Here is a 27,482-nt window from a genome sequence, read left to right on the forward strand (position 1 = left end):
TCGTAAAATCGGCCGCGTAAAATATTCGTCCATCGATTTTTCTCAACATATTACGATATTTCTTTCGTTTCGTTGCAATAAATAGAGTTCGGTTAAATAAATTTCATCGTACCGCTAGTGAGAAAAATCAACGATAAATTCGCTCGAACCATTAAATGGACTCTGCTCGCGAGCCTGTCTTTCGGTTGACATTCTTGTCTGTTCGTTGGACAAATAGACGTTGACGATCGTTAACGGGACGATTTACGTTAGCGACTACCCGAGACGGGACGTCGCGTCGGTCAAAACGCGACGAAAGCTCGTTAATTGAACGTTTAATTGAACGGTCGGAGGGAGATAACGTTCAAAGGGGGAGGGGGAAGATGGAGACAACCGGTAGCGAGAAGTCGTTTGAAAGTCACGAGGTTCGAATAATTCAAGCGACTCGAAAACGATCGAGAGAAGTAAGGAAGGATCGACACGCGGGTAAACCGGATCGGGACTGGCGATCGAGTTTCCGATTCCTCGAGCCGCGACTCGATCTTTCCCGTTTACGATCGCGGCCACGCTGCCAGAGGGATCGTCGTGTAAACGCATCACGCGGATCGATCCTAATGATTTCCCTTTAGGAAGCGAAACGCCTGGACGCCGATTCACCGAGACCAGTTTGTCTCGTCGGACAATAACGACGATGCTGGTGGCGGCGATCCGCTGCAATGAATTCTAATTACCGCCGCGGTACCCCTCGATGCTATTTATGACGACCAACTTTATATCCCGCTTTGCCACGGATGCGACTCCTTCCTTTTTGCGCGAACCGACATAGGTAGAATTGGAAGCTCTTAGGCGAGATTGCTTCGATTTCCGAGTTCCTTGTATCTCCGCTGATATTGTCGCTCGTCCTGTGTTCCTTTATTTATTTAATCCCGATACTTTGAATGTTACGTATCTAGGCTGTTTGATTTTTCTATTTACGTGCTGTTTATATCTATACGTATTTTCTATCATACGATGAATGATCTCTGTTCCTGCGCAAAATGTTCTTTCGTTATTTCTGATGGCGAATGAGTCAGAGAATAAAGTATATGGATTAATAGACACGCGTAACATGAAAACCATAAAGATCATCTAAAGTAGAAGGTTGGAACATAGGGAACAGTCAACTTAATTCCTCGCAAAGATAAGTCACCGAACAACCTGCCTAATGTAACGTAAGCACACTTATCTTGCGCGACCGACTATGATCTACGATACTAAAAGGGTGATAAACGTGTTCCTCCTTCAGCAGCATCTTAAATCAGACTCGCGTTCCATCGATCAAACGGAAGGTAAATCCCACCCCAAATGGTTAACAGGGTCCCCAACACTTTAACCCACGGCTTATTCTTAGCGAGGCGGATGAAGCTATACCATGGCAGTCGTAGCCGCAATTAAAAATAACTATGGCAGGGAACTATGTCGCATCTCCGATGCAACGACTCGTTAATGTTGACGAACCGCGGTCGTGATAATTCCTTAGGTAGGATCATGCCAGCTCCTCTTCAAGTCTCTAGGAATCCTTGGTATAGGTAGCTATCCACGAGTGTCGTCGAAGTCGCGGTAACATGGAACGATTGCTTAAAACAGGATTACGAGGTGAACGCACCACGGTGACGAGTCGAATAGTTGGATAATCCGTCCATTCACCGAAAATCATTCTACGCGAGAACGCGTGAATGGAAAGCTGGATCGAGCTTCGGCCTAATCCTCCGATGTCCGTTCATGTTGACGTAAGTGTCACGTGCCGTAAAGGTCTCATCTCTTTTGCCTCTTCTCTTTTCTTCTAGACGTTGGTCTATCGATCGTCTCGCTCGTTCCCCTTTCTTCTTGTACACGTACACGGATTCGTTGGTAGCTCGAGGTGTTTCTTTTTTTATCCTTGTCTTCGGCCAGTCACAGCTTTGTCTCTCTTTCTCTTGTTCTGACGTTCGTTCTCTTTGCGTAGACTTGGCTCTCCCTTGTCCATCTCTTCGCGGCTTGCCTCGCACTAGGAGGCAAACCAATTACATTATTTATAACTTTGAACTAATTTGATTATACGACGGCGCCACGCGTCGCCTGCCCCATCAACGACGCCATCGTTCCTTTCGGTTTAAAACGTTTATCGAGATCCACGGCGATACGACTTCGTTTTCTTGCTACTATTCGCGATCACATTCTTTCCTTTCCTGGGTTCTATTTGGTTTCAGTTAGATGCTCAGGTATCGTTCGTCCTGTCTAGGATCAGAGATCCTTTGGTTAGCTGGAGATTGGAGGCGATTCGTCGCAGAGGATATAATTGGAATTCGCTTTTACGATTTAATCCATTTCTATTAGAAGAGTTCCGAAATCGTTGCCCACGTCGTATAGTGCGATTAAGTTTTTCGAAGACAGCTTCGCTTCGAACTTTGAAATGGTTTCGCGAATTATTTATTCTCGAGCTAACTAATCCTCTGATGGAAACGTAAAACCTGCGACACGAAACGCTTGTAATCGGAAGACCCGGATAGACAAAAATAATAATCCGACGAGCAGTCGGCGGGCTGTGATTATTAGGAACGACTAGGAACGTCAGAATCCCGTCAAGAACAAAAATAAAAACGGTGGTCCCATCGCGTAAGAAGCACGAAAGAGGAGGAAAGGAGGAAAAAGAGAAGAAATTATCCGAGTTGGCTGTTTGTCCGCGCGATGACGTCAGTGGATCTGTGACTAGATCAAGGTGCCGAGGAGAATCGTAATTGTCCTTCTTTCGTTTTGACCAGATCACGCGTCATACCGAGAGCCGGTTCGTTCTAGCGTAAGGGGACAATCGTTTGGCAATGAAATCCAAAGCGGTTACATCGGTCATCGTGTTGTCTTTAAGCGATATTTGTATCCGAAATTCAGTGGAACGTACTCTTCGGTCGCGTTTTCGATAAACAATTACTGTTCAATTTTGTTCGTTCAACTAATTGGTTCGATACAGCCTAATGAGAGTTACATACATTAGGTACATTGTTCCAACGAATACACAGATTCATTAACCAGTTAGCTGTTGCGATCTCTTTGAAAACTTTAAAAAGCGTGTACCTAAAATGTGTCGCAAGAAGCAAGAGACGACGAGTATATTCGTGAAACACAGAGTTCGTATGACTGTTATAATACAGAAGTAAGTTGCAATGAAATGACCGTTTTATTTTTTAATTTTATTACCGACGAGGCTCGTCATAGTACGAAATATTGTCATTTCTTTGTGACGAGTATGCTCGTCAAAAACTGCCAACGAGTTAACGGAGAAAACTGAGTAGAAAAATCGTGTTTTGTGTTTTTGTTTACCTTGAGCCTGCTACGATCCTCGAACTTTGCTCCGGTTCCAGCAAACTATTTTTATGAGAACTGTATGACGTTATTGAGAGGCAAATCACGCGCGTCGACTATCATCCTCTCGTTTCCCTCAAACTTGGAAAATTCTTCGACGACAGAAAAACACATCTGGGTCACAAATGACGAAAAGGCGCAGCTCGAGATAATGCGATAAAAATTTCTTATGAAAAGAATCGATTAACAGAGCACGTTCGGAGAAATAATGGAAAAAAAAGCGTGGAATCGATCGGAATTCGTTGGAAGCGTACCGTTACGGTGGATTCCCACGAAACAACAAGCGGGAATTCGTAGCTGGACGGGTTGGTTGTGCGCAAATGAAAGTTGGTCCCGGGGAAGCGTGTCGATCCATACATAATTCTGTCCCGTCTTTCTTGTTCGACGGGAGTCCCTTTTCACCCCGTGGTTTCGGCGCACGCTGTAAACATATAAATCCGCCGCGTATAAATGCATCTCCGGGCTTTACGATCGCCGGCTGTAAATTTCCGCCGGCGTTGAAACGGCCATATAAACACGTACTGGCTCGCGGCGTTGTTCCGCGCTGGTATAGGGGGTGGCTGCTACTTCCGTGGAACCTCGTTTCGCGGATACTGATCAAACCGGCACCGTAATACGTCCGTTTCATTCCCTACATGGGGATATCGAAAGAGAAATCAAATACGTAGATAACATAAAAATTATTTATGAACTATCGGCGTTTGTGCGAGCGTCGACAGTCGATCCTTCGGAGTCACATTCCCAAATGTTCATTCGTGTTAGCCTGAGTATTAGCGAGTAGAGACAGTTTCCTTTACTCGGTATCACTTCCATCGCTATTCACGCATTTCGTTTTTTCGAGGTCGTGCTCGCGACTGCGGCAAGGTCTGCACTATTTCGGTTGCCTCAAGGCGAATGAAACATTCTTAGAGAGAATAGACTCGGTGCAAGCTCCGTGGAACAACCAGAATAAAGGAAAGGTTATTTTTTTCGGTAGAACTTTCAGCGGAAGACGAAAACCAGTTTCGTGTGGATCGAAGCACCCGGAGATTGCGAACGGGTATATACGTGTAAAATTAGCTTATATACGATCAATTTTCTTAAACTTAACTAAAACCATCTAAACCCATCTCGATCATTGATAAACGTTTCATATTCTATCTGTTTTACAAATACGAATTATTATTCGAAACTTTGTTCGAGTATTTTGCGAATACACGGCACGACGATGCGCTGTTAGTAAATAATGAAAAGATTCGTTTTCTCGATGACGACATTAGCGGAAATATGGTCGCGTAACTGACAAGAATTCTTGCATTAATTGAACAGTGAACGAGGTCGCGTTACGTTCGATGGGTAACGCGTGGGTGGCAATGTATGAAATCTCGCGTGTGTGCCCACGTTACGCCGCATTATACGATACAAATGTATCGTAACAGACAAACGAGCAATTCGCAGCCAAACGGTCTATGGCGATACAGGTGGATCAGCAACCGTTTGCGAATCTTTCGTTTCAATACTGTGCCTAATAATCCCCCTTATCAATCAGACGCGTCGCGAATATCCGCGTACGTTAATGAAACCATTGCTCGCGATCGAGATATTAACGCGAGCCGAAGATCGCTCGTGAAACGATCGTAAAGTGACGTAAGGATTTCGACTCGATACCGCGTGTCTACAATTTCGCAATATGGAAATGGAACGACCAGTCATGTAACGCGATTCCGCATGGATAGTTACGCTAACCAGAGAAACTTCCGTTAGAACTACGTTATATATAACAATATATATAATATAATACACGTTGATACTTTAATCCTTTTACCTTTGAGATTCTTCAGCGGTTTCACAAAACGAATCTTCGCGAAAATTTCTTTGGGTTTACATGGGTTTGCGATGTCGAGCTCGACGCTAGTAGCGTACGAAAACGAATCACACTTTGCTCGCGATTCTTATTCGCCGTTGGTTAAAAGTGTACAACGCGAACAATTACCTGGTACACGCAAGGCGCTTGAAATACGTTCGCAAGATCGCGAAACCCGCTTCATAATGGGGTCGGCTATTCAAAGTGCACCGGGGAGAAAGCGAAAAGCTGGCGACTAATATTTTTCTTTCACGCAAATTCTCTACGACCCTAACGACCGGTGTAATTGGATTTCATAAAGTTGCTTGAAGCATCGTTGGTGGGTACACGAGATGTGGACACGTGATAACGATAAAGTCGTGTCGCGTTTTAGAGCAGCGATTATTTCTGGATGACGCTATCGTCAGCTTTAATTTCGTAGACATTTTCTCGCCAGCTGAAAACGAATCCTACGAAACGCGCCGACCAATCGTGCAAAAATTAATTTGTACAATTTAACGAGCTTTTAATCGCGGCGAAATTTTTTTCGTGTCGCTTTCTTAACCAGGCGAATGAAATTTAGTTGAAGTTGTTAAGTGAGCCGTCACGCGACCGCAAACGCGTACATTCGTATTACCCGTTTGATTTATCTGGCCGCGTATTAAGTGTATCGCGTTTAATCTCTCCTGGATCGTATTAAAAAGCTGCACGCTGCGCGGAGACTTTCTTGAATTTACAATTACGAAACGACCCGTCGTAAATTTGTCCTCTTATATCTCTCGCGAATGAGCCATGGAAAACGGGCAGTTTTGCATAATTACGTCGCGCGCGCCGTCGCTAAAACACAAACGCGGTTTCGATAGGTGTGGGCACGTAGGAGAAAGCGAACAGTTTAGCGCTGTCAAAGTATCGAATGTCGACGATCGTTTAAATAGTAATTTCAATTATTCTCGCGCTTTGTACGCGATTTTCCATTCTTGGATCGCGGTTACGTTCGATATTAAATATAACTATTCGGCATGCCATTTGCTCGGAATCATAACGAAATGGTTGTCCTGCATCCCCGACTGAATGTAAGATATTTTAAACCAGGACGAAGCTTTGAAAAAGATAAACAATATTTCCGCGCTTCGAGCGGTCGCAATCACAGGGATTTTTTTCACCGCCAAAGCGCCGCTTCAAATATAATTCACGCGATAATGCGAAAGGAAGTAACACGGGCGCAATTTGTCCTCGTCGCGGTGGCGGCGTCGAGCACGTCGCGAAGGGATCAACGTCGTAAATCAGGACTTTATTTTCGAGGGAGAGGGAAAAAAAGAGGCAAATGATATGTACGCGAGTTACCAACCACAGATTATATTCGCAAGAAACAGATGTTCGGCCCGAGTGCCTTAATTAAGAGGTAATTACTTATTCCGTGGCCAGAGAGAGCCCGAATGACTTTCTTTAATGCGCCCAGCAATTAATGTGCCAGGGCCGATGCGCATCGCGTAACCGGAAGCGCACCCTGGTAATCGCGTTTCTTCGCGATGCAACCTCGCGTGTGTTCACGCGAGAAACAGCTTAGGAGATACACGGTTACGTGGGAATTAATTACCGCGCAACCGATTCTGAACGATCGAAATTTTGGACGGTCGAAAATTCAATACTACTACAGTGTATTCATTCGGCAAATACGAATTATACGCTTTGCTTGTCGAGTACTGTGCATTCGTATTCCTTTTCACGGTTGCCGCCATTACGGTTTGCACCATCTTCTACCCATTTTTCTTCCGGCTTGACAGATTTTGCCCGCGACATTCCGACGTTCGGTAACGAAAACTCCGGAGGCGCCATGTCGCCATCGTACTTTTATTTCTGACTTGCACGTTGCGGTGGTTCGCAATTAATCATTACGAAATCTTCGGCCAAAACAATCTGTTTATTTAATTACTCGAAAAAGTGGGTGCCGAACCGATACGAGTTGCGTGCTTTCCATCGTTTCATCTTTCTTCGATACGACTCGCTGTTCGTTTCCTATCGTATATCTACAACTACTTGAATATTCTACTTACAAATACAAGGGATGTGGCGTGACCACTTCGAAGGCGGAGTCGTATAGGACATAATATCGCTTGTTATTAATTCAAAGACCGATTATCCCTCGTATTTTGTGCTATGATTCACCGTGCGCCACACCGTGGATTAGCCAACCGCGCCGAGGTGCTAATTTAGCGATGGAATTGTCGCGTGCACCGTAATAAGGTGTTCCTGCGTGGACTATTGTGCTCGAGCCTCCGTGTCTCGAATCGACGCGAAGAATTTGTTTCCATTTTCTTAGCATTAGCGCACGCGCGAGAAAGAGACGCGGTACAATAGCTGGGAGAGATTAGGAACGACAACGTTCGTGAATTAATGCGCGTCTTAGGTTGATGGGGAGTAACGGGGTTGAACGGCGCGACCTTACCGGTAATTGAACGTCGCAGGTTGCCACTTAACGGTGACTCATCGTACGCTCGCGCGAATTATCTCGCGCAATCTGCTCTCGATGAGACACACGGTACCGACGATAAATCGCCGCGAAGAAATTGCGGCCCTGGTGGAAATATAGCGTTTCATGGGGTTTAGCCATCGATTAGGTTGGCGCGCGGCCGGTAGCCGTGCAACTTTCGCGAGCCGCTGCTGCGCTATCGCGTAAATTATTTAAATGATACACGCGGATCGAGGAGCTCCGGTTAATGGGTAACATCGTCACGATTTCCCTGTGTTTCGGAGTCGAATAAGGATTATAAATAACCGTGGTGTTCTCTGGAGTACCGGTATCGCGAGTCGTTCGTGACGGGGATGTGGAGTACAAGTTGGGCATGCAGGATGTACTGGGAGAGTCGAGCGTTCGATAGCTCGCAGCTTTTTGCATCGATTAATTTGAACATAATTGCTACTGGTATTGCAAACTTTTTTACGTCGACAGATTTCGATGTTATCGATAGTCCGTGCAACCATGTTAATGTTGTGTACCGTGTTTAATTACACGGCATAATATACTTATTATTTATAAGGTGTCTCCGACTTTCAGACACTCGGATTTTCCATACATGCGCTCGCAAATTGCAAACAGTATATTTTTTACCAATCGCCAAACGTAAAGATAAGAAGGAGACGAAGGAGAAATTATTTTTACGTTTTCGTTATCTACATCGATACTCCTTTTTACGCAAATTGTTCGAAGAAGTTGCAATTTCGATGACACGTTTCAACCGAGAACAGGTCCCATTTACCGTCTTTATAATTTGTTATCGAATGGACGATGCGAAAAGATCAGATGCGCATGATCTACTATGCCAGGATTACGTTCACGCGCGTTACGTAATTCGTCACCAGCGGTAGCGGCCTCTAAGCTGTCTCGCATTATCGCGCTGCCGTAAAAATATTAAATACGATCCGTAGTTAACAGCCGCTAGTATTTCGCTCGGTTATTTGCAACCGGGTTATAAACGTTGCACAACGGGATGCCTAAATTTACGATGGTACGAGCTTTTCCAAATCTTTGGTTTCGCCCTGCTGTAACTCGTATTTCGTACGCGATCTCTCCTCCCTTTGTTTCGTGGCTGTCGGTTTCTCAACCGACGAACAGCGGAGAGGATCGTTTATTCTCGAGCGAGATCGCCGTCGCGAAAATCGATGACGACACGGTCGTGAACCGCGAAAAAACGCGGTGCGAATTGGAGACGCATCGGTGACGTTCGCGTTTGTTGTGCACGCGGGGAAGGTGAACGTGTATTTCTGAAGCGGCTGACTCAGCTGCCACCCACGCTTGTTTCGCGTACGCTCGTCACCAGCACTAACACGCCGAGACGACGACCAAGTTGCGCTCGTGAGCGCGAGAATTCGCGCACGCGGCTCACCTTGCCGCATCTATACGCCACGAATACGCGTGCGATCCTCTGCACGTGACCTTTTTTCTTTTTTCGAAGGCTGGTTGCGCAACCGGCTCGCGAGCATTATGCCAATATTCGCCGTTCGCGCGGAAAGAAAGTGTTTTACGATCGTGGCCCGAAAGTTGCTCGACATCCTCGCGAACTGCCCGCACGGCTTATCGTAACGAGCTTTCGAGCCGCCCGTCGGCGTGTAGACGGTGCACAATTTTTTCGGGCTCTTCACCTTGATTATGTTGTTCACTTTGTTACCGCGGTAAAAACTCGAGACGATACCGTCCTTCGGTTTTGGTTCGACGAGGCTTGTCCGTGCGGCACATTGTTGCTTTGGACATTGATCATGCCGAGAAATTACAGCATGTCAGCCGTAATTTGTAACGCGGAGCCTGTCTTAAAATAGGTGGAACGCTGTGGGAGGTACGTCCTCGATCGAGGATGTTCGTTAAATTATCGTGACTCGATTGTTTTCTTTGATGTTTCACTCGAAAATAGTTTGATTCGGGACGAAGACACAATGGACCACCTATAACGCGTATCGGTAATATCGCGGTGAAAGGATTACGGACAGTGTTCGTAGGATTCGACCAACACCTTTGTACAACGCCTCAAATAAATGTAATAGAATTTTCAACTTTCTTTTGCGAATGCGATTCTTATTTTTTTGTGCACGCCTGGCTACTTTTTGTATCCACTGTATAAACTGCACGGGAGAAACTACCGGCTATAAAAGACGAAGAAATTTATCTCTTACGGTCGTAATTCGTGTAAAAACGTAGATTGCATAATAATACACTGTATTCGTTATTCGTAAACAAATGTATTACGCATGACATGGTCTGATATTTTGAATAACGCGCGTGTCAACGTGTTTGTAGCCTAGCTCTATTCCCGACCGCATAATTCCTGAAACGCGCTCGCTCGAGAAGCCCGATCATCGATTGGAAACTAGTTGCGTACGTTCGGTGTCATAACCGGCGACAGGCCGCTATAAATAAACGTTTACGATACATCGATCAACTGGCCAACAGGCGTTAAACGAACTGCACAGCGCGATACCAATTAAAGACGAAAATAAGCGGCGGTGGCGAACACGGGAGACTCGTTCCTTCGGGAATGTGTTAAAACGTTGCATTTGCATGATACATTTTAATGATCCTGCGTTTTCGTCACTGTACCGTATCTGACGTTTCTCAGGACATTTCGAAATAATTCTGTCCTTCGGTATTAATATTCTGGTTATCAGCACATTGGGCTGTCCAGTGTGTCGCAATATTTTGGATGCAAATATTACGCATTATACATCGAAGAAGTATCACCGTGCGTTGCGATATTAGCGCGTTTATATGCGCGAAGATTAATCCAGTTAAACATTAAAGCTAAACCTGCCATCAGCTTGACAGGTTTCAGATTTTTCGTTATCGCAATTACATGCAAATGCATTTGCCAAAATTAATCTTGACAAACTGAATCATTTATGCATAATATGCTCAAATATACAGCCCAGATCGATAAAGATAAATCAATTTGTTAGGTTCGTTTTACTCCTGGCAAACGTAAATACGATATAATTTTATCTTCGATAAAAATGAAACAACACGCGAAGAACAGGCGATGGCTATGTAAGATTGGCGAACGAATCACGAGTTAATTCGTCTTTTCTGTTTAACAGATTCAACTTTTTCATATCTAGATACGTATACGCCAATTTTTAAACAATTATGTTAGCTGGTCTCGTTACACCGTTAACCAACACTTTGCGCGGCCGTCTCAGCGATAATTTCGGGTCTCCATGGACGTTATCAAACGCTGGTTCCACGACGCGACATCGTTATTATTTCGGTTTTCGATCGCGGCGTTCTCGGCGGGTTCGTCGAACTCCCTGTCGTTTCGCATTTGCGCGGCAGCCGGGTCGTACGGTGCGCTAACACGACGCACTTAGCGCCGCTAGATTCCCCAGTCAGATATTAAAAACAGCTGGATCCCGGGAGCACGGTCGCGCGCATCGTACGTGTCGTTTACAAGCGACGAATTTATCGCCCTTGCCGCGACTTTAAGTACCACCCCAAGTGGCTTACAGCGAGTCGAACGCCTCGTTGCTTTCGATACGTCGGCCGTCTCGACCCGCGGCACACTCGTTGAAAAATTTCGCCAGATAAGCGTGGAGAAAGGAATGGAACCCGCTGGATCCTGCTACTGGCGTCGCCCGGAAGCTACATTCGCCGAATATTTATCGCCACTGTTACCCAGTCTCGCGTTATCTCGCAGTTTCTCGCTTATTGTTTCTTAAATTCCGTATAATTGAAATTTATTACGCATTCGCGTGTAATTTGTTTGTGCACGTCCTTATTCGATTTTAGGTTAATTGGTCCGCGACAGGAGAAAGCCATCCGACTTTGCGACATTGTAACGTGTCTACATCTCGAGTTTCAATGACGCGCTCAAGGAAAATATCGCTCGGTCAGTTTGGGAAATTGTTCGATGTCGCGAAGCGAAAAGTTCGCAACTTGGCATTAATTCTGTCATAGGAGCAGCGGCGAGATAGAGCGCGTTCTTCGTCCATGTTGTTTCTATCGTATCAGTGTAGCAGTCGATGCAGGTAGATAGCCCATGGCGGCCAGTAAATTTGAAGTGAAAGAAGTTTTTGTGTTGGAGATCGAGGACAATGCGGTAGCCGACACGCGCAAATGCGATTCAATTCGTTAATTATCCGAAACAGTTTAAAGCACGGTCCAAGAAAACACGGCGGCGGATATCTGGGTCGATCCAGAAATAACCTGAATGCATCCACCCGCTCCTGGTTCTTCCTCTGTCTCACTCTCAAATCTCACGCAAACACACACTCACGCCCTCTTCGTCTTCTTCTTCATCTTCTGGGATTCGTCGACTCTCAATGAAACATCCTCATCCACTGGTAGGCAGATCGTTCGTTCGTCTCTTTCTCTGCACGACACCTCTTTCGTGGATCGGTCCACGCGATCTTCTTCTTCGATCGCCGCTCTCCTCCTCGCTCTTCGCTCTCCTTGCCACGACTGTTCAGCCTCGGTCGATTAATTTGCGAGCGGGTTCGCCACGATAGCTTTTAAATTCGCGCGATCGCGACATAAACGTTGCTTCTGGTAATGCACAAGCTGGCTCGACCATTTGTAATGACGCAATTCGCGATTATCTTTTACGAGGGAACCGATTATTTACGAATCGATGGCCGGTTACGTGAATTATGCTGCGCGACCACGCGAAGATTACTTAATTTCTCGATGCCTCGACGAGAGTGCCACGCGGACTCGACGCTTCATCCAGTTTTTGATTGCAGCCTCGGCTGAAAAAAGCTACGATAGAATACTTAAAAGATGAAAGATATTTTGAAAGTTTTAAACGACGACAGATAGGCTGAATTAATTGTTCCTTCTTCTTAAATAAAACCATCCTTTTGTTTTTCTTGCTAAAACTAGACACGACGCTATGTTTATTTAATTTTTGAACCATGAACCGGCCTGACCTAAAACATTTATTTTTACCCAAGTTCCACGAAATTAAATGGATCGTATAACACGTTAAACGTCAAATGAAATACGATAAAAGCGATATCGTGAAAAATAATTACCTATAATAATCGTGGAATAAATTATCGGGTCGTAGTTTCACGCGACCAAGTTTCTTTTCGATGCCAGCAACATCGTTTAAGCAGAGACGGTTATTACGAAAGACAGACGGTTGCTCTGGTGGACAAAGTGGTGCCATATTTTAGGAAGGATTCATGACTAACCACGGTGTGTCAACAGCGCGACTTTTGCCCGCCGGTATACAAGGAGCTTGCACTTTTGTAATGACTCGACATTTGTTCGCGCACTGCTGCTTAATTGACCAATTTTTAATGTCGTGCGTCGCGGTATTTGAGCGACGAATCTTTCGGATTTGTAGCGGGACCGCAAAGTACGAGTACATTAGCGGTTAATACGCTGGAAACGAACATTGAACGGCGTGTTTGCTTCTTGAACGTGCGCGACATCGCGTCCCACGATGCGTCATCCCCTCGAAGGTCGGAATGAAAAATGGAACGAAGTTACGATGTGGTCGGTGTTGCAATAAGGAAATCGTTATATTTGTACCGTTTGAAAATGAACGAGATACTTTGTACCACATGTATGTCGAACACGAGATATCATCGATTCGAAACTGTCATTTTTTAGTCGATCGTTTTTTTGTTGTCTTGGAGCAACGTTGAACTGCAGCCAAATTTTACTCGTTAAGTATTGACTAATAACTGCGCTTAATAATATAATAGAATTTCGTTTATGCGAACTCAAATTATATATCGCACATTATTTGCCTCTCCGCCCCTTTCACTCGATGTGTAAAATGATAAATACAGCGATAACTTACTTCATTTTGGCTCTTTGAACTCCGAGTCTCACTCTCAATCCTCTTCTCGATTAAAATGCGCTCTTATAGATTTTACACGTGCTACCAGTAATCTAAAATAAATAGTCACTCGATTTTCGATCTTTCGTGTCACACGAATTTCCACTCTCGTACTATCGTCAGGATTAATGAGAACAGTTACAGAGGATAGCGAGTTTTTATCATCGAAACTATTCTCTTCTCTAACACGCGGTCAGATAAATGGATCTTCACTGTATACAGATTCGACTCATCCGTCCTTCTTGCCACTGGCATCGCCTGCGGGCCGAAAGTTCCGCCCCAGACAGTTACGTCCGCTCCATTGCACACGTACGGCCCCCTTTTTTTATTATTACCGGTTTCATTTTTAATTCGCTTGGCGGGCACAGTTGGCCGCCCGCGGACGGATCGTTTTGCCGTAATTAGTTTGTGGCCTGCGTGCCTCTAAATCGGGCGACGATCGTAAATTCGCGGCGACACTGTGTCCCGCGAACGATCCGCCGCGGAAAATTGGAGCGTATCGCGCGACCGGCTGCCGCTGTACCGGGTGGTCGCGGAAACCAACCCTTTGCCAGTTGTCCTTTTGCTCGTGATCGCCGCGCGAATTTTATTCTGGGAAGACTAATTCCGTGGTCGTCTCGATCATACCGATTCGGTTCCCAGTTCTCTCGCTGCCTCTTTTTGTTTCGCTTCAAATTGTCCGGATTTCTGTCTTGTCTCTCCCGTCCAGACGATGCGTGCTATTAATACGGAGATTTTTATTTATCGCCCATGCTCTCGCTGTTTTGTAACGTTTCGTCTTGTTTGCATCGAGAATGGTATACGTACGACTCTTTCCCGAAGAGACTGAAAAATCCTGGTAAAAGAATCAATTTCACTGTATAATTATTCGACGAATTAAACGTCTAAAAGTTTTTACGACGGAAATAAAAATACTTCTCGATGAAGTTCAAGAGTGATATTTTACTTCGACCGTCGATAACTCAGTTTGTCTACGGAGGATTAAAAAATTGATAAAGCGTTCTGCGTCGGATGATGCTCGCAGAACCGAGGCTATCTTTCCTCGCTTATCACGTTTAAAATCGACGTGTAGTAATTGTACGGCGGCCTTCCTGACAGGGTTGCTTCCGAGAAATTAATCTCGGCATTATTACCAGGGTAACGTCTCCGTGTCGCTTTATTTTCGACGTACCGGCCGACCCGCTCGTTACAAATCCTGCGGTGGCTGTTAACACCTCCCAGCCTCGAGTGTAATCGCCGATCTAACCGTTGCGGAACTCGTGTTATCGACGCAACGTCCTCGAGAGAACCCCCGTTAAACCCTTCGTTCTGACTGATTTACGCGATCGTGATGCTCGTTCGACGAGAGTGGGCCGATTCAATTAGCGGCCATCTCGTTGAGAGCCACTTCGAACCTCGAATTTCCTCGTGTGATTGCCTGTGAGCTTGTTCAATTAAAAAACGCTGATTTATCGCGTCGTGCCGCTGACTTTTATGAAGAGTTTAGGAGATTTAGAAGTTTAAATCTTAGAGTTAAACTATGGGGAGGAGACTGTATCGGGTGTTACGAGTTTTAGTGGATATTAACGAAGAATTAGAAGTTTTCACGAGTTAATGAATTCGTGCGTAGCATTCTGTAAATAACATAAAATCTACCCACGTTTCTTTTTATATGTATCTCTCAATCGCAAGTTGATAGTATTTAACCTTAAGAAAATAATGCAACGTCAAATCGAAGTTTATCAGCAGTAAATACGGCTGAAAGTACGTACAAAGGGAGCAGATTTGTTTGTATTTCTAGATACGTTTCACCGTACACGCCTGCGCGCCATCTTACCCGAGGCGTGATATTCATTTTCTTCGATACGTTTGACGCTTATGGCCGTCCGATCGACAGCTATTGAGATGTTATCAATGGACGAATGAGCGTTTCACGCCGATTGACTGACGTCCCTCCTAATTACCTAGAAGATGCCCGTCGCTTTGCCAAATGGAATTATTTTCTAGTTGTCAATAGGACATTACGATACTGCGTTGCTTTTTTTCACACGCTCCTTTCTCACGCTCTTTTCTGGCGCTTTCAAAATCTCCATGTTACAACTTATTTCTGGACATTTTTCTACGCATCGTTCGTAATAGAAATTTTAACGTTGCTAGAAATTTTCTTTTCGTTTTCGATATTCTATACTCGTTTGATGTTCTTGCAAGTACTTTCGCTAAACATGGAAGGGATGCCTGGAGTTTGCAGAATCTCTCGTAGAAATCATCCAGATATCATCTCGACTCTTTCCTCGCCTCTGTACGATCTTACGGCGAAAGCTGAGAGACGTTTTCTCGCGAGTGCGAGCGCTGTCATGGCAAAAACGAGGAAAAACTGTTAACGAGACAGCGTCAAGATCGTGCCGGAATCTCGCCGCCAGTGGCGACGCTACAAATGCGATAATTTATTAGGTAAGAGCCGCTCTCTTTCGAATAACCGCGGCATGGCAGCGCGGAAGGGATGAGATGAAGTCGTTAGAAAAACATCCCCCGAAACGGCTGTCTCTTTGATTCACCGTTTCCTGCGCTCTACACGACCGATTTTGTTGTATTTTCGTCCGCTTCCACAGTTTCGTTCGCCCTGCCTTCGTAGCGCTTTCCCTCTCGAGCAGCGCAATATCCACCGGGCTGTCTTACTTTCTTATGGCTCTCCCTCGTTTCTGTTTCTTTTTCATAGCCTGACTTGCAGCGCACTCCAAGCCTCGTCCACGCGCCCAAGAAAAACATTTCGGTTGTCGCGGCGCGCAAAGGCGGGCGTACAGTCGAACGCGCGTGCGCTCACGCGGCACGGGCGTGTATTTCACCGTACTTCTTCATGTCCGATGTACCTCCCAGAAGTAGCTCGCGGACCATTCGTAATCCCTATGAACGATGACTATAGTTGTTTGGTTTAACATTTTTTTTCGCTGGATATTGGACGAACAGGAGGATGAGGATGAAACAGTTTAAAGTTATAAATTATATCTTATTTGATTAGACTAAACAGTTTAATTTTTCTCTGATAACGTGTTCGGTATATTAGGAAAGAAATCCAATTGAATAGAAATGATAAAATAAATAACAAAGTGTTAAAGTTATAATCGACGAACGATTAGGCTACAGCGTCGTCCGTACGAATGTCGGGACGCGACTGTTGGAATTCGATATTACTCCTGTGCTTACTCTCTCTCAAAGCAGGTATAGCTTAGCCTCTTGTCCTCTCTTTCTTCAAGTAGGTATAGTCAGGAACGATCCTAACGATTATAAGCTGAATTTACGCGTTGTCAAACATGTCCGGATACGATAATTCTACGAACCATCGTAATAGAATGCGCGCTAAAAATTATACGGTCCGGACCATATCGAACAAACGAGCACGATAGCTCGGAGAAGTTGCAAATTCACTGTCCATTCTAGATCACGCACGCCTATTTGCGTCGACGACGGCTGCGTGCACGCCCAGGTGCGTACCCGCCCTAAAGTGCACGTGCATTTCTACTCGTAGATTTATGCAGCGAACAGAGGCGAAGGTACGTAGGCTTAACGAGAGCTACTATGACCTACTTACACTGGCCGTGTGTATTAATCAAACTTCCAATGGAAGTTCGACGTTAGAAAATAAAACAACGTTAACACGGAAGAACGTATTACGGGGAACTAATAATCGTAATACCGTAAGTCAGCCCGCTGACATTTATCGCCAAACAGAATTTCACGTTTATTACCGTAAAGAATCTTTCCTTTACGTCCTTCTTTTGTATCTTTGTTTTACTAGATGCACGATACTTTTTAAGGGTTGAAAGCACGCGATTACTTATAAATTTGCGAAATCGTGACTTACATCGTTATGATTTTTGACACGCCACGTAAGGAGAAAAGGCGAGAAGTTGGAAAAAGTGAACTAATTTGGCGGGAAGAAGAAGAGAGATCAAGATATTCGGTGGAACTTGAATTTCAGGGAATTTAATTGGGATTCCCTTCCGCGCGACCTGAAAACTGGACCTTGTTCGTTTTAAGCGGTTCTCTGTCGCATACCGCGGGGACACGCGTTACCACGGATCGTCCGGACGTGAAAAAAAGAGAAGAGGCAAGGTGACCGACGAGACGAAAAATAAATCCCCGCGGAGAGAGAACAGAGTGGCTCTCCTCGCGCTTTTATCTCTCGTCATCACTTTCTCCTCGCCGCGTGATTTACGCTACTCTTGTCTTCCTTAATTAGGTTAAGGCTCTCTCGTCCCGCTGTTTTGCATCCGGAGACAGGGAGAAAAGGAGTCCCCGCTTCCGATACGACCGCGAAATCCACTCCGACACCCTTGTTAAACATTAATCGAGGCGCTGTTCGCATTGTACCACGCCGGGACGATTTATGCCCCGAACAGCCGAGTTCTTTCAGCCAAACAGCTTTTCAGAGAAATTTATTACATATTTACATCGGTCCTTCCTCGCAATGCCGTTGTAACGACGTTGTTCTTTCTTCACGGCGAATCGTGTTTTTTTACATGATGACGCTCCAAGAATGGTACCGCTCGAGTTTGAGCAATACACCGCATGGCGACACGTAGCGAAACATTTCGATCTCCTTGGATTCGTAAACAGGTCTTTTATCTCTAGAAATTCGACAAAGTTTAGAACGTCGGTCGTTCTAAACACCCACGAACCAGTAATAATAGAAGTCCTATAAATTTTATGCTTTCAGTGGTAGAAGGATTTGGAAATTTTCGATGTGCTCGCAGTTCGATAGCGTAACTAATTTCATCTTCGAAATTTCTATGAATCTCTGTAACATTCGCGTTGTCGCTAAAGCTCGTAAATCTTTCCCCGTCCAGGTGTTTTCTCACAGTATCCACGATGGCCAATAAAAAATATAGCAGGGGGACTGGCATCGTTTTAAGTAGTATACGCCTTCTACGTCGCGGTTGGTCGGCCATTGCGTAGTTGCAGTCGCCGAAGGCCGTTCTAGGTCGTTCGGTAGCTGCCACTAGGCAATGCTTCTCAAGCTGCTTACCTTACGCAGTTGATTCGATGTGACTTTTGTCCTTGCCAGGATTGAGAACGCGATTTGATTCGATCGAATCATGGCACGATCGTTTTATCCATTGTACGTAAGCGACGTACGATCGCGTATCACGTGAACATTTTTCCGCTTCATCGGTGATATTAACGCGTTGCTTGTTAATACGTTAGCGATTAGAATTTTAAAAATAATAATTCAAATTTTAACCAACTTTTTATTACTATTATTATTATTATTCGTTAATATCGACGAGATAACCCTTCCGTTACAGTAAACGTATAATTACACACCTGTAACGTGATATGAAATGTATTGGAACGATCTTCATCCTTTCAATCGCGCGATAAATGTTTTATACTTTTAGCGAAAAGTTAAACTGTACCTTCTGGACGTCGGTGTTTGGTATTCAACGGGAAGAAATATTTCGAACGTAACGCGAAATCGACGTCGTGTGTTTCAGGAGAAACCTCCTCGTGATTGCGAAACTGCAAGGCAAGCGGATTGTTTCGGATGCTGCTGACAACGAGGCACACATCCTGGTACGGTCACGAGGAAAACCTCGAAATTTATTAACTTGTAAGGTACGTTCTTGCATGTGCAACGCAGCCACCCAGGACTCGATAAAACGTGCTTTCGTTACTTTCTCGTCGGTCCCCCTTTTTCCTTCCTCTTCATGCAGAGTTACACGCCGCTTGTGCTCGCTCGTTTATTCGTTGGTCGCGCGATAAAACTCGTCCGGGTTAAGGCGGTACGCCTCCCATCGATTCTCGCGAGGAGGCACCCTTTTCATTTAAACTGGTTGCCGCTCGTAAGAAATAACGTTGGAAAAAAACCCGCCCGCAGATACACTCCCCTTTTAACGATCGCACTTAACCGCGACTTTTCGCGCTGACGCTTGCTGTCTGCGAAATTTGCGATCGCGGCCGCGATGCTACGAGTATAAATACGAAACCTTTAACAGCGATGTTTGATCTCTTTCTTTCTTTCTCCGTTTTCCTTTTTTCATAAAACTTTGAAGTTTCTTTAAGCACCGATATAAATTTCCCGTTATTACGCGTACACTTTTCTCGTTTTGCTTTCGTTATTTTCATCAATTAGGAAATTGGGCGGTCCTATGTTTTTACGTACTACTCTTCCGAATTCTCGTTTCTTTGATCGAAGGAGATCCAACGCTTGTTAATCTACGCGAAATTTATTTTCGACTATAGATCCGATCTGATCTAGAATTTTGCTGATGTTGTTTACACGTCGCATGGCAAAACAATTCCAACATTTCCCGAGAAGTATGTCCAAACTTTTGGCCAACGTTCATAAATCATTCCTGTTATTCGCCAGTGACGTTACCGTTTTCACCACGTCACGCGTACGCTGCTCTAAAAATGATCGTTTCGGAGCAGTTGCGTAATTCCATTTAGATCATAACCAGTCAACGATACATCATTGTGGTATAGCGCGCTCGAATACTTGACCGGTCAGTCCACGACAGAATCATCTAGCAATGACGTCTATTTTCCGCGATTCCGCGGACATGCGAGCCCCGACACTGTCTATGGTCAACTATAAAGGCCATCTGTTCGCTTTTAGAGTCCCCTTTATACCAGGGGTGACGTCATTACGCGCACAGATAAACAGAGACGAACACCCACTCGGCATCGCTATCGTTGCTCGTTGCTCACCTTTTCCACTTCGGTCACACGTTCCTCTTGGTTCAGAAACGTTCGCCAACCGTTTCTCTATCCCAGATCTCCATCATCAAATTTTGTTTTAACCGTAACCGGTCACCGTTGCTTGATGGCTGTGCTATTATACGACCGGCATTTAACGACTGTTCGCCTAATTTTCGCGAACCGCCTTTCCGAGGAATCTTTCGCGCAGCTGGAGGTGCTTTTTGGCACGGATAACGCGGCTGGATTTATTGTCATTCGTAAATCAATGGTTACGCCAGTTTCCTGCGGCTTTACGAAGCGTTCCCGCGCTCCGCCACGCGTTCACCGACACCGATTTTCTCGCGCTTCCATTAATTGTGTCACTTCTAATGACCTTTTTCTTTTAACTATACGACGTTTAACGTTGCTTTGTTAATTTATGTCGGATAATTGGATCGAATTATTAATTAACGCGATCTCCGAGTATTCCCTTCTTCTGCTTTATTTACGCTTATGTTTCTTGTACAGAGGATAATTATACTTTGAGAATTTTTCTTAACAAACGAGGACAGTTCTACATAGGCAAATATGCTTTCTACCTCAACCGTAACATTTTAATATGAAAATGCAGCGATGTACACGAGCAATATCAAAATATTAGACCCTGCATTCTCGGAATTGCTGAGAGTGAAATGAAGCTTTTTAAAAATTCAAAGAAATTCAATCGAAATTCAGCGTAAAAGAAAAACAGCGCAGGGGATCGTGGAGACATGGAGCTCTAGCCGAAAGCTAGAAAATTAGCGAGCGTGACACGAACGCCCCTCGGTGGCGTTCCAACGAGTTATCCCGTTTTCACATTGGCCCGTAGCCAGGCGTCCCGACGCTTGCCGAGAGGGTGGACCGAGTCCGGCCGAAGACGGCGTCCCGGCGTCGAGCGTCCGTCAGTGCGTGTGTGACATGGCTGCGAGGCGCTACGGCGACCTAGACGCCCTCCACATCGCGATGTGAACATACCCGCAGCGTCCTCGAACGATCGCTGAACGATCCTTCCACGTTCCTTCTCTGTTGACGATCTTCTCTATTCTGTCGCGTTGTTTTGCTTCGCGACGTTTTTCACGCGATAACACAACACCGTATATCGTGATCGGATCGCGACGACCTACGACCTCGTTCGAAGAAATACTCGAAGAATGTCCTATTGCGAGCTTCGAGCGTGAAAGTTGGTCGCAACTTGGTCGACGAACCTGTAAGAAATTTCGAGAACGAACTAGGATACAGCGTCGCCAGGAGCTGTCTCGTGTGGTGTTATCGAACACGATCACGTAAATTCTGTTTACGTTTCGAGGACAGTGCGCCTCGGAGTTGTGGGTGGAAACGCAGGTTGCGCAGAGTGACGAGAAACCTCGAGTGGTGTGAGTGAGAAGCGGGTCGAGGATATTGCATAACTGGTGCGATAGTCGAGAACGCCTGAAATTTCGTCAGGGATGTTAAAAGAAGGGCTTGGAAAGTGAACGTAAGTTAGAAGTGATGTGTAATTGGGGTTGGTGAGATCGTTGCGGTTTCATTGACATGTTGGGGACAGAAAGAACGGTACATCAGACGAAGTGGAGAGTCGAGTGGTTGGTTTTCATCATCGAACCTTAGAATCTTGTGTGGTTGTGTCTCGCGGAAACGAAGCCGAACGTATCATTCCTGCAGCGAGACGATGTTGCATTCCCTGTAAAGAAATCGTCGAGGAGTGAGCTTTTCCTCGACGTTGTACATAAATGCTCACGGACCGCGGACCACAAAGTATACTCCTATTTAACGGACCTTCATAGGTTAAGAACTGTATAGACTACTATTATTAAATTACGATCGTTAAGCGAGAACGTTTGCTTCGTACGATAGAAAGTGTAAATTAGTGAATTTCAAAAGAAACATCTCTCTCTCTCTCTTTCTCTCTCTCTCAACCAATTTTCGTATCTATATTTTCATCTAAAAAAAAAAAAAAAAAGACGATCCGCGTGGTATCACTTTTGGAACGGTAGAATCCCGTGGGTTGTCCAATTTCCCTTTCAAATAACTGTGATTTTGATGACTATATAGACGAGGAGGGTGTGATATATCGACGAATCGCATACGCGGTGAGATAAACATGTCATTGACGTATTCCGCGGTGTTTGAGGATGACCGACGTTATCCAGGATTTTCAGTAATAGCGGGCCGTGCGAATGATCGGACCGGCCAGTGCGTGTAATCCGCTGGGGGCGCTTGTCAAGATCGTTTCGGCTGTCGTGGCTTGACAACCGCCTGGACAAGTTATGTCGGGCCAGTGACGCGAGCAAAAGTTTGGAGAGAGGCCGATGCGTCTGTCGACGAAACGGTGGCTTCTACTCCGCTCGAGTGAACAAGAGGAAGACAACGACGAAGAAGCAGAGGAAGAAGAAAAGGAAGAAGACGAAGAAGAAGAAGAAGAAGAAGAAGAGGAAGAAGAGGAAGAAGAAGACGAAGAAGAAGGGGGGCGTGCTTGAGAGGAGCGCGTGCAGCTCGTTCGACCTGCTCTCTCGTCGTTTGCACGCGTGCAGCTCCCTGTGGTGTGCACGTGCGTGGCTGCGTGCGTGTGTATAGTGCAGGAACCGACGATGGAATATCGGTGAGGTCACGAGGTCACCGCAGAATGCCTGAGCCGAGGGCGAAGCGCTGTAAACACTGTGACGGTACGGCACCACTTGGCCTCGACGGGTGTGCGGCTTTCTCCACTGCGCACGGGGAACACTTGCTCCGTTTCTAACTCGAACGTCCAACCCTTTTGACTAATCACGTATTAATAAAGTGTCTTTTTTTAATACCAATGTCAGCTCCTTTTAATCTTACGCTCTAACTTTTATTAATCCCTCAGCCAGGTTTGTTCGTCAGCTGCTGTTTGAAGATGTTTGGCATTGCGCGTTGATGTTTGTCTCGTGTGTTGTAACGATGTTGTTATTGATATTTTAACGATGGATTGGTTTGTAACGATGCAGTGATGCTGTTTATGCATGAAGGTTTCTTCTGTTTGTTTTTGTTCTTTTTTCTTTTTAGGAGCTACGGCTTTAAAGAGAGATTTGTTTGACACCGAGGAGGTTTAGATATATCTTAGAAAGGTCGGGATATTAGGACCTTTGGGAATCGTAACACGGACGATACCTTCGTTCTTTTATTTACAAAGATATTCTCTTTCGTTAAAGAAACAACGTTTGTTTATGATGCAATCATATGGATTATTACAAACCACAAAGATACCTACGTTATATTATAAACAGTCAGAATTTTGTATTTGTTATTATTGCCAACAACACGTACTCTATCGAATAAAACGTATCTTGCCAAAGCTGAAGTTAGTGTTCGAAAAAGAGCATCACGAATGTATCGTTAAATTGCTTGTTTCTCGGATTCTATCCTAGGCTGTTGAGAAAAGCCAGATGGCGGTATCGTAAAGCGGACGAAAAGTCGTATTTCCGGCGAAAAATCTGTGTTAATTAGGGACGTAGAAGAGACCATTTTATCTGTTCATTTATTCCGCGGCTGTGGCCGGACACTTGGACCAGGCTTGAGGCAGACCAAGGCGAACGCACATAGCGCATTCCGATCGGATGGCAACTACGTCCAACTACATTCCCCTCCGCTTCACCCTCGTCTTTTGCCTTTCCTCTTCTTTCGTCTCTCGCGCTCCGTACCGCCAGTATTTTTATCCTCGGTTATTCACCCTCTTATCTGCGAATAGAGGCGCCCCTTATCCACCTGGATTCATGCCTTCTTTCCGCATGTGTCACTTCTTATCCCTTCTGTTTTCCAATTTCGTATTTTACCAGTAAAATCACCTCCTCGAGCCTTCTTAACGATCACTTCGTTCCTTTTTAATTCCTCTCGTATTTGACGTTTTAATCAAAGACGATGACGCAAGAAGCGTAGATTCGCTGTTTATATTTTCAAAGGGGAAGGTAGCAAAGTCGTGGTATTTTCTTGCAGGAAAATGGGAGTTTTGGCGGAAATATTTGCGGAATCGGGCTCGGAGTGTCAAGAGATGTTAGTGGCGGGGCGGTTTATTTGAATTTCTTTCCCGATCGATCGTCTATGCAAACAGCGAAGCGGCCGGGAATGGTAACGATCACTTCGGGTATTGGCCTACATTTTTTTCCCGGCGATTTCGCTTCGCCGGTCGTTTCGCTGCCCCGTATCTCTTTTTGTTTTTCGAAACGTCAAAGCGCCGTTCGGCCAGATGGCCGCGATTAAAAAAAGGATCCCGCTCTCTCTCGCGCGCGCCTTACGTTTCCGCTAACCGGACTCGGCACCGTCTGCATCCAGAATTCTTAAACAAAATTTATAAATACGCGATGTCGGCTCTACGTTCTTTTCCGTACGATGTGCGCTAGGTCTACATCGTGTAAACACATTTTCACGGACGCTTGCAAGCTCTCGTTTCGCGCTTTGCTACACCGATAGCGAAACGAAGGGATGTTATGAGATCCGAATTTTACGTTCCAAATGCCAAGGTCCTGGGTAGGAATTTATTGCACGAAGAACAGATAGATAGGCTTGGCGAACGTTCTGCAAAAAATGAATTTCCATTCTCCCGCGATCTCGAGCATCATCCGAGCTTCGATCGTCCAGTCGTTTCAAACAGATTCTACCTTCTACTTTTTTCTTTCGTTATTCTTATGAGTTACGTACTCGGTGACAGTTACGTTTTATCTTCTGTTCTTCGTAGGTCGTCTATGTTTATTCCTTTACAAATTGCACCATTAACGAAAAACATTCTTTTAAATCGACGATATCTCGGTGTAATTATACCAAAAATCATACGTTTACCACTATAATCATGCCAAGAGAGGGCCTATATTTGCAAGGTACGAGTGTTTAAGTTGGTCAAAGCGTTTTTATTTTTGCACAGTCCTTCGCAAGACTAATTACACGTATATATATCTAGTGGCCGCGAAGTGAAGTCGATAATGGGGTCTAACTCGAAAAGACCCAGAATACACGGGACGGATTGTAAAGCGACAGCCAGACGGTGATGTATGGTACAGGGACGAGTCGATGATTACGAGGAATCCATGCCTTCATCTTTTGAGGGCCGCATCGTTAACGAACGTCCGCCCCTTTTAATTACTTTCTTCATTAATCAGCAAGGTGGCCCCGGTGTTATAGGTCGGTGACCTTCCAGGAGGAGCAAACGCCCTGTCACGAGTTAATCGACCATCCCAAGAAACCTTTTCGACGAAAAGAAATCTAGTCAAATTTTTCACTCTGCTCTTATCGGCTAGTTCATTTTCAGCTCGACTTCACGAATCTAACCTTCTTCCATCCTTTTCTCTTTTTTCTTTTTAATGTATGGACTTTGACGATGATTAGTCTGGTCGGCTTATATATTTCTGAAAGACTTGCGAACGATTTTACAAAAGATTCGAGGATATTGAAAGTTACGATTCGTCCGATCGACATTTATTACCAATATTACCATCGATCGGAACAGGGACGTTGAAACAACAGACATTAAAAGCACGATACACGAATTCCACGCCGATGCATCAACGTTTAATAATACGCAATTGGGAATCGTAACGAACTACCGTTGTTAGATCATTGCTTTGATTCGATTTAACGTGGCATTATATTGCGAAAATTGAAAAACACAGTAAGCGGCAGTTACTTTCGTCCAGAGCCATTGAAAAATGTCATCGCCAGATGTTTTAAACCTTTCGATCGTGTCGAATGCTCGAGAATGATCGTCTATTCCAAGTCTTCTTCTTTCTCTTTCTTTTCTTTTTCTTTACGAGATCGTGTTTGTTCTTCAAAGAGGAAAGTTTACCGAAGGACAGTGAAATATCGTATGTTCTGAGCCGTACAGCGTCTTTATTTCCGCGCCTTTTTATTACCCGTTACGTAAGCCCGGAATTATTTCGATCTTTATTTTCTTCTTTCTCGGTTTCTCTCACTTCTCGTTGCTTTTGTGATATTTCTCAAGGCCACGAAATCGTTATAAAATCGCGTGGGCGAGCTGGACAAATGTTCGATCATGCGACACAGGAATGCGTTGAACGTCTATAAATTTCCATCTAAAAATGTCCAGCTTGTTCAGGCGCACATCATGTCTTTCAAACTTTTTGTCTTACCCCTCACTCCTTGCCTCTTCACGCTAATTAAAACTCGCCACGAGGATACTTTGAGTGTAGCGATTAGAACGATCGAGACGATCTGATTCGTCGCGGTGATTTTTTAGTAGAACCAAAGGGAAAACCGGCCTGGCTGGTGTTTGATTTATAGGGACAACTTTCCAGCGCGAATGGCACTTACTTTGCGACAATTTAATAGACTCTTAGGCATCGAACACGGTCGAAACGTATATATAGATCTGTGAAATTTACTTTATTCATTGTGAAACGTTTTTTACGCGTCGGAATTAGCCATCATGTAAGAACATACGTGGAACCGAATTAAGCGTATTTTTGTTCCCGAAAGGGTCCAATTAAAGCGTTGTCGGCTTGTCGGATGGAGTGGCACTAAGCACGTGTCGTAGGTTCACGAATAACGTTCGTAAATTCAGAGTCTAACAGCTGTCGATGGAAAACTAAATCTAAATTTAATCCTGACCAGTCGGATGAGATTCAATCTGGACAATAGACTTCCAACCTTTCAAAGTCTCCGAAATGCCAACGGTTAGAACAATTCATGGTGCGCGTACGCTTCTTCGAAGTTCTTTCGATAAAGTTAGAATAAGAAAATTTATAGCAAGGAAGAAAACATAGAATTTGTATTTTAAGCTACCGATCGGGTTTATAGCATTTCACCTTCTATTTAAAAAAAAAACAAAAAAAAAAAAAAAAAACAAAGGAATGAGACAAAAGAGAAAAGAAAAGAAAGACAATTTTACCAAAAGTTTACACTTACTACCAACTCCAAAAGAAAATCGTCTCTTAGCCAGACTCCTTTAAATTCTCACAACCTTCGATAATTTATCTCTCTGTATAATTGTCATACCGCAAATGGGTCGATCATTGCTTCCAAGTATTTTCAACCTCAAATCTACCTTTTATCGAGTTCCTCGAATACGACAAGGATCGTACCTGCGACATGACCTTCGCAGGACTGTCTGGAAGCGAATTTGGCAGGCCGATGGTCTAAGGACGCCTAGTTCGATTATTTATCGGGACGGTATGTACGATGCGTGGGCAGCGGTCGCTCGTGTTCTCGCTGCTTTTCATTCGCTGGCCACTTTCCAAACGGCGACACCCTCACACCTTTTGCTCGAACACACGTTCGCGTTTGTGGACGCCGGTCTGTTCGTGTGGTGCATCACT

The 27,482-nt window shown here is 44.8% G+C and overlaps 1 protein-coding gene and 1 long non-coding RNA gene across 9 annotated transcripts in view; one reads left to right on the plus strand and one right to left on the minus strand.

Annotated features, from left to right (window-relative positions):
* Window positions 1–27,482, plus strand: part of LOC139997945 (uncharacterized) — a 281,403-nt gene that overhangs the window by 41,892 nt on the left and 212,029 nt on the right. The window contains exon 1 of one of the 8 annotated variants that reach the window (XM_072022039.1): window positions 21,070–22,865. The exons of the other annotated variants lie outside the window; for them this stretch is intronic. Coding sequence (XP_071878140.1) covers window positions 22,826–22,865 — 40 coding nt within the window. The 5' untranslated portion in view covers window positions 21,070–22,825. Of the gene's footprint in view, window positions 1–21,069; window positions 22,866–27,482 lie in introns of those variants that run through there. 8 annotated transcript variants of the gene reach the window in all.
* LOC139994019 (uncharacterized) lies at window positions 1,006–12,190 on the minus strand. Its single transcript, XR_011801531.1, has 3 exons — window positions 3,877–12,190; window positions 3,609–3,775; window positions 1,006–2,235 (listed from the first exon to the last, which is right to left on the minus strand). It is a non-coding gene; the product is annotated as an uncharacterized lncRNA (long non-coding RNA).

This window comes from Bombus fervidus, chromosome 2, assembly GCF_041682495.2.
Source record: "Bombus fervidus isolate BK054 chromosome 2, iyBomFerv1, whole genome shotgun sequence".
In the NCBI taxonomy this organism is placed as follows: domain Eukaryota; kingdom Metazoa; phylum Arthropoda; class Insecta; order Hymenoptera; family Apidae; genus Bombus; species Bombus fervidus.